Source organism: Ipomoea nil, unplaced genomic scaffold, assembly GCF_001879475.1.
Source record: "Ipomoea nil cultivar Tokyo-kokei standard unplaced genomic scaffold, Asagao_1.1 scaffold0415, whole genome shotgun sequence".
NCBI classification, from domain to species: domain Eukaryota; kingdom Viridiplantae; phylum Streptophyta; class Magnoliopsida; order Solanales; family Convolvulaceae; genus Ipomoea; species Ipomoea nil.
In genome coordinates this window covers 1,129,881-1,137,838 of record NW_017616843.1, presented here as the reverse complement: position 1 = coordinate 1,137,838, position 7,958 = coordinate 1,129,881, and the positions used below count along the sequence as shown (strand labels likewise).

At 29.7% G+C, this 7,958-nt stretch overlaps 1 protein-coding gene and 1 non-coding gene across 2 annotated transcripts; one reads left to right on the top strand and one right to left on the bottom strand.

Annotated features, from left to right (window-relative positions):
- Positions 1-1,165: 1,165 nt before the first annotated feature.
- On the top strand, positions 1,166-1,238 carry TRNAR-UCU. The gene has a single exon. It is a non-coding gene; the product is annotated as a tRNA-Arg (tRNA).
- Positions 1,239-2,509: 1,271 nt separating this feature from the next.
- Positions 2,510-5,514, bottom strand: LOC109172230 (nectarin-1-like). The gene is made up of 2 exons (XM_019321378.1): positions 5,281-5,514; positions 2,510-3,204 (listed from the first exon to the last, which is right to left on the bottom strand). The coding sequence occupies exons 1-2, from the start codon at positions 5,399-5,401 to the stop codon at positions 2,663-2,665; spliced, it is 663 nt and encodes a 220-aa protein (XP_019176923.1). The 5' UTR covers positions 5,402-5,514; the 3' UTR covers positions 2,510-2,662.
- Positions 5,515-7,958: the final 2,444 nt, after the last annotated feature.

Here is a 7,958-nt window from a genome sequence, read left to right as displayed (position 1 = left end):
CTCTTAACAGAATACACATAAAATACAAGTGTTAAAAAATAAAATACAAGTGTTAAAAAAAAAAAGGGGAGTTTAACATAATACCAGAAACTCTTAACAGAATACACATAAAACATAGTGTGTTAAAAAAAAAAAACAAAAAAAAACAAAAAAACAAAAACAAAAACAAAAACAAAACTGTAACGAGATTGAATGGACGGAACGGTGTCCATCGCGTCAACTCCCCACACAACTTATAAAGACGACGTCGTTTTGGATCAGGACACACAATGCATTGTGCGCCCTGGTACACGATATAACAATTGTGCCTTAAGGGCTTCGGCCCCGAGTCAGGGCTTGAACAACTTTATTTGGGCTCCGGCACCTATTGGGTTGGCTTTATTATTTCTTTATTTGTAGCCCAATTGTTAATATTTTCTAGGCCTAGAGTCCAATTAATATTATCCTTGTTTTTTCATCATTCTATATATATACCTCTTGCAATGTTAATAGATTTATACAATCTTTCCCATATAGATTAGAGAAGTGATACCACCCTCTCTAGCTCACGCATAAAACAAGCTGAGAGATGAATTTTAATAACATTGATAGTAATCAAAACTACATTGTTCAATTAGTTATTGCTATCCATTTTCGTCTTTTCGATATCAAATTATTTATCTAGTTCCATTCAAAAAATTATCTCCAGCATTCAATTGGAACTTACATCTTTATTATATTAAAAAAAAAATAGTATACAATATAACAAATATATAGTACAAAATCATTTTTAAATGAAAATGAAATTTAAATTTATCAAATCCACAATCATATGAAATAAAACATTTCAAAGTAATTCAATAATTGTATAGGATTTCACCAACATTTAGTGGAAGAGTTAGAACTTAATGTTCATTTTATATTTCATATGAAATGATGAGAGTCACAACTATTTTGATTTTGATATATATATACAAATGATGCAATATTAACAAGTTCACCTATAGCTAAAGCTCGTTAAAATTTGATGAATTAATCCAAAAAAAATTCGAATACGAGTTTCTTAAAATTGGGAGGGAACTTTATCCTTCCCCACCAAAATAGACAAATTTCATTAGAAGCCGGTAAAATTCTTATTTCCAAAAAACAAAAATATTAATATCGTAAAGTGTTGTGACATCAACAAGCGCCCATGGCCTAATGGATAAGGCGCTTGACTTCTAATCAAGCGATTGTGGGTTCGAGTCCCACTGGGCGTGTTACATTTTGTGTATTAACTTTTTACGTTTGAGTCCAACTGGGCGTGTTAACTCTTTATGTTTTCAATCAGATGTTAAGAGGTATAGGCGCTCATGGTTTAATGGATAAGGCGCTTCGGTCTTTATGTTTTCGATCAGATTGTGTGTTCGAATCCCACTGGCTACTGGGCGTGTTAGCGTGTGCAATTTAATTCAAATCCCGAAAAGAAAGGAAATGCATTATAGTAGGCATCTCTCGCTAACAAGAATTAATTTTAATTCAAATTCCAAAAAAAACATAAATGCATTTATTTAGAGTTAAATGGTGCATTACACAATATTACATATTCGTGGTTTGACTATATATTTATTTTTTTATGGCAAAACAATTTGTGTAACACTATCTCATAGATCTATTTTTGTGAAACGGGTAGTATTGTAAATATATATATATATATATATATATATATATATATATATATATAGATCCTAAATGGCAAATGTAAATTGTACAGTTAGGACATTATGAATGTACAGTTAGGACATTATGAATGTACAGTTATGAAATTATGAACACAGAGCTCTGACATTATGAACGTATAATATGAACATATAGTGATAAAATTATGAACATAGAGCTTCGAAAATTATGAATTTACAGTTATTGAATTATGAATGTACAGTACAGAATTATGAATGTACAGTTATAGAAGTATGAATGTACAGCTATGGAATTATGAACATAGAGCTCTGACATTATGAACTTACAATTATGAACATATAGTGATAAAATTATGAACATATACTGTTATAACGAAGCGGTCTGAAATTTTAAAAAAAAAAAAAAAAAAGTGAAAGATAATGGTGCCACTAACGACACCGTTACCGTGTCCAGCATGCATGCTGGACACGGGTCCATAGCATAACGATTGACCATCCATCAGTTAATATAAAGTTTGTTTATTTCACAAACTATATAAAGTATATTTTATAAATTTATTTATAACTTAAAATAAAAAAATTATAATTATAAAATAAAAAATTACATATAAATTATATTAGTTTTAAAAATAATTTAAATAAATTATAATTATATTACAAATTAAAATATAATATAATTATCTAAACATACGTTGTATATAAGCACACATGAGATTTATTCAAAAAGTTTATTGTGTATGATTGGTAGAGGTAATAGTTTTTAATTAGAAGGTTAGAGGTTTGAGTCTTGGATTATACAAAAAACAATTAACATTTTAAAATAAAATATTAACTAATTTTATTATTGCATATGTAAAAAAATTTTAAAACTTGTGAAGCTGACGCCATTTATGGATTAGTGCGCCACCACATAGAATTTGCCCGGACTTAACGTTACGACCTTGGTAGCTAAAATTGGCATCACACTTAGCTAGTCACAATAAGTAAAAAAAATATGTATATGCCTACTTCTTCTTGGGTGCTAGCCTAGACTTGATCTTCTTAATTGCCTTGCTCCCAATTTGGAATGTCTTTGTCAAGACGTGATTCGGGACATCGGGGGTGGCGGCAAACAAGGCTGGCCCAATAGACTGAGTGCCCGGAAACTGACTGTTGAAGGCGGAGATGACGGCAGCAGGAACTTTCCCGTTGTTCTTTTGAAAATGCACAAGTCCTTTAGGGAAAACAAAGACTTCGCCCTTTGTTACGTGCTTGGAAACCAACACATTGGCCGTGGTTATGAACCCGACGTCCAATTCGCCATCCGTCACGTATATCATCTCGGTGGCGCGTGGGTGCGTGTGGGGTGGGTTTATTCCGCCCGAAGCAATGTCGATACGAGACAGAGATATGCCGAGTGTGTTAAGTCCCGGGACTTTTTCAACGTTTGCGGCTGTGACCACTGACCCCATTGTGGTGTTGGTGGAACCAGGATTGGCTAGGGCCAATGAGGAGAAATCAGCTTCTGTGAAACTCTTCTTGCAGGGAAATCCATTTACCTTCTCAGCTATTTGATAACAGCATTCAAACAAATATCCACTTATAAGTTAACCATAACAACAACAAAAATATGAAATAAAAGCATGTTTGGTTCATAAAATATGTCGAAAATAAAATAACATTCCCATATAATTTATATTCTATTCCTTATATTCCCTACCCTATAGGATATAATTTATATTTTATTCTTTATCTATTACCATCCTTATGAAATAGTATTCTAATTCCTTCAAATAAAATGAATTGGACGATCTACTAGTAATTATTATGAAACGATTTCTCTAATTAATTGAGTAATTTGGGGGATACTTTGGGTTGGTGGACCAAATTGCTTTAATTCATTTATGTTCAATTCTCAAATAATTGCTACCAATTTGGTGGGATCACTCAACAATCCCCACTATTAGCAATCCAGTACAAAAACACAGTAAGCTATAATGGGCAATTTATATCATAAACCAAGGTCTACATAGCATTATGTACCGTGAATTCAAATATTGTACAGAATTCATATTTGTAAGGTACATAATTTCATAACACAAGATACATACACATTTTATATATTTACTTATTTTTTAAATATGATTTAGGTACATATTTTGTGTTTATAGGCACAAAATTTCACAACACAAGATACATAAATTCATAACATAAGACACAATTATTAATTTATTTTAAGTACAAAATTCATACTCGTACAAAATTTCATAACACAATATACAAAAACTTACAACATAAAATACATACACATGCACCAAGGTCCAGAATACATTGTGAGCCTTGGTCCATGGTATAAGGATGGGCTATATTAATATTAATGCTATAAGGACAAAAAAAAAAATGTCTATGCGAAAAAATATAAATCCTTTAATGAATAAAAAAGTCAATATAATTCCTACCACATGAATCATGATGGAATAAAATGTAAGAGACATAATTTGTTTGTTATGTTTATGAGATTGTACATTGGATTAAAAATGTTACATTTTCTTTTGTTACCAGACGAGAATATCCTATTGTACATAAAATTTTGAATAAATTTAAAATTTTCGTTACACAAAATAAATATAGTTAATGACTATAATTAATATATATAATTAATGCTCCATATCATATTAGCATTAGTGTCCTGATTAAATGAATGGCTATTGGTTAATAATAATGATATTAAATTATTTTTTACCATATCTGTTTCCATATATTATTTCAAAATATGCTATTAATATTAATAAATAAAATTTGATTCTTTCTATACGTCCTCACTAATAAGGTCAGTTATTTTTTGTTTTGTTTTTTTATCGGTTCTTTTTGTTTGTTTGTTTTATTTATTTATTTATAAACACTCTTGATTTATTACAAAATAGTACATATTTTATACTTTCTTAATCAATATCCTCACCACCAGAGGTCTATTCTGTGACCACTCATTTAAAAAGGTAACAGATGTGTCATAACATACTAGTTGATGATTTTTTTTGGTTTTATTCTTACATATTTTTTAAAATAACTTTAACATTTTTTTTTTAATTTTAGTACTGAGTACAAAATGTAGGGATGAATAAGTTGATAAATAAAATAGAGTAACAAGAAAGTATTTTTATTCTATACAAATCAAGCTTTTTATAAAAAAAAAAAAAAAAATTATATATATACTAGAGCAAACACACCATCCATTTTAATATGGGGCATGTGCTTCTTTCAAGCCTCTTCAATCTCATTTTACAACTCAAATGGATTTACGTTGATAATCAATTTTCCATCTACCTGTTATCTGTTTTGAGCCTATAATATATCAATCCCTTCATTTCATTTTTAAAAATCTGAATATACTTTGACTCAACTCAAATCAAAATAGATTTCCCACCACAAAATAGCTACTTTTAATAAAATATTTCAACACAAACTTTCACGCACTATAGGTAATTAAAAGTGGCTAGTACATTACTCTAAATGGAGTAATTCCAAGATTTAAACCCCTGGGCATTATTCGTGTTTATTAAGAAAAAAAAAAAAAAAACATTATGCTAATCTTAACCAGAAAAAAAAAAAAATTTAAAAACAAAGAAAAAAAAAGTGTACATACTTGAGTTGAGATCTGCAACACAAACATCTTGAAGCAGGTCAGGATCTGCAGAGGTTTTCTTGAGGAATATGGAAAAAATCACAATAGCCATTGTAGCTGCCATCTTTTTAGAAGTGGACATTGTGGTGCAAGGAAATATTGTAAATTTATTTTTATTGTTTTATTTTCTTTGGGTTGCAAATGTAAAATCAGAATATCAAATTGAAGGAAGTGCAAAAGCACAGAGGCTTGGAGAGAGTTTTGGAAGGTGTAGAGAAGAAAAGTGAGTGGCTTTATTTATAGGTGAGTGGAGTTGAAGCCTGGCCCATGGGTGAGGAATAATGATAAGTGAATAATTTTATCAGTAAAAAAAGATTATAGTGTCGGAGGAGTCACTGTCAAGACTTTTTTTTTTTTTTAGAATTGACTGTCAAAACTTAATCTTGAATGTTTATGCCAAATTATTATTTAAGTACCAATTAAACTTTTCGGGTGAATGTCAAGACCTTGTGGTCTAATGACACTTGGATTGGATTCCTATATGAGATTGTAAGTTTGAGTCTTGGTTGGTGAAGGTGTTATTGACTTTTTATGTTTCAGTAGATTAAAAAAGTAGTTATGAACAGATACTAAAAGTAATTATTAGGAGTATGGGAACAAAATATTTGATACACCATCAATATTATTAGTCCAGCCTTGTTGGGGCCTTAGGGTTGGGGTTCAGCCTTGTTGGAAGAATATTATTAGTCCACAAAATGTCTTCATATTATTCTTAATTTGAGGGACCAGCTATAAACAAAAATAAGTTAATTAGTTGCAAATGTGAAATGACCCATAATCTCTCCATGACTCCATCCTATTTTGACCGGGATAATTGTTTTATCACGGTTTTTCAAAAAATAAAGGGAAAATGGTACTTTTTTCCCCTTTGTTATATACTTATAGCACTTTTTCCCCCTAAATTATTTAAGTGGCAGTTTTTCCCCTGATATATTAAATGGACATATTTACCCTTAAAATAAATATTTCATTTATTTTTCTTCTCCAACAAATTATAACCACGATTTGAAAAAATAAAATACATTAAGTGTTAAATTTAGAATATTTTAAAAATAAAAAATAAAATTTTAAAAGAAAGTTTGAACCAACCGTTCAAATTGGATCCAAAATCGTGAACCGACGGTTCAAAATAAAACTCAAATCGCGATTATATATACTTATATGTGAGACTCAATATAAATGCGGAAAAAACATACACTATTTACAAATATTATAATTCTAATTTAAGCTATTGCTAGTAGTTGTTCCGATTTGAACCTCCGGTTCACGGTTCAGGATCCATTTTTTTCCAGTTCACGATTTTAATAAACGGAAACCCAAATATTGGGTTATGTTATGAATCATAACCGAAATTTTTTAATTTGATTGCTATAGTGTTTGGTTCAGTTCGAACCGAACCGTGGTCATCCCTACGTATAAGCAATAATTTGGTGAAGAAGAGAAATAAATAAAATATTTGTTTTAAGGGTAGAAATGTCCATTTAATATTATCAGGGGAAAAACCGCCACTTCTATAATAATTGAGGTGGCAAATGTGAATGCATGAATAACTCAGGGGGGAAATGTGCTATAAGCATATAACACAGGGGGAAAAAGTGCCATTTTCCCAAAAATAAATAAACTGTGTTGTTCTTTCCTAATTTGCTTTTCTAAATTAGGTGAATTATATTGGATCACTTAGAAAAGTTTTTTTTTTTTTTAAATAAATTGTGAAAAATAATAAATTATTGGTGTTTAAAATTATTATGTAGTGTAATGTCACATTTGTTACTATTCCAAATGGGTGGTCACATTATTGAACCTTGATAATAGAAGCATGTGGAACATCGATTCTTTGGGTTAAAAAAATTAAAAAAGTATAAAATATATATATTGCCTTAATTGTAAAGAATTGAGCGTTTAAAAATATAGATATTATTTCGACACAAACTAAAAAAGATAGTATGACAAATAACGTAAGGCGGAGAGAATATATTACATTTCCTTAATTATTAGGATTAAATGACTCATAATATTTCTTTATTAGGATTAAATAACAACTCATATTTTATTTTCATATTAGGATTAAAAAACTTCAGTCCGTTTAAAAAAAAAAAAAATTGAAGTACATTTTCGTAACATAGTTAGCTTATCCGTCAATTTTAACATGTTTGGCTGCTATTAATTTTTTGACTTGATTAAACAGCCAATATGAGTGTTTGGTTAATCAGTTTTATATAATAATTTATTGCTCTAAAACACAAAAATTCAAAAAGCTAATCAAAGCATCTTTTTCGATCAGCTTTTTGAGAAAATAAATTAACCCTTAAAAGATTATTTTGCATGTAATTAGCTATCAGCTAACAGTTAATTTACCAAACATTTTTCTACAATCAGCTAATGTTATCACTTATCAGCTAATAAAACCTGATAACCCAATACACTAACAATTATCGTCTAACAGCTATTTGCCAAACACAACCTATTTATCCTGGATTTCCTTAGGAAAATGTTTTTCATTCCTACAATTACTTTTCTCTATTTAGGATCCGCCAAATCCATCAAATCCGCTCACATGTTTCTAGTAGATTGGATGTGGATGTAACTTCTCAAAAATCCATTATACCAAAATCTGTTATTCTTTTCGGTCAATTTATTTA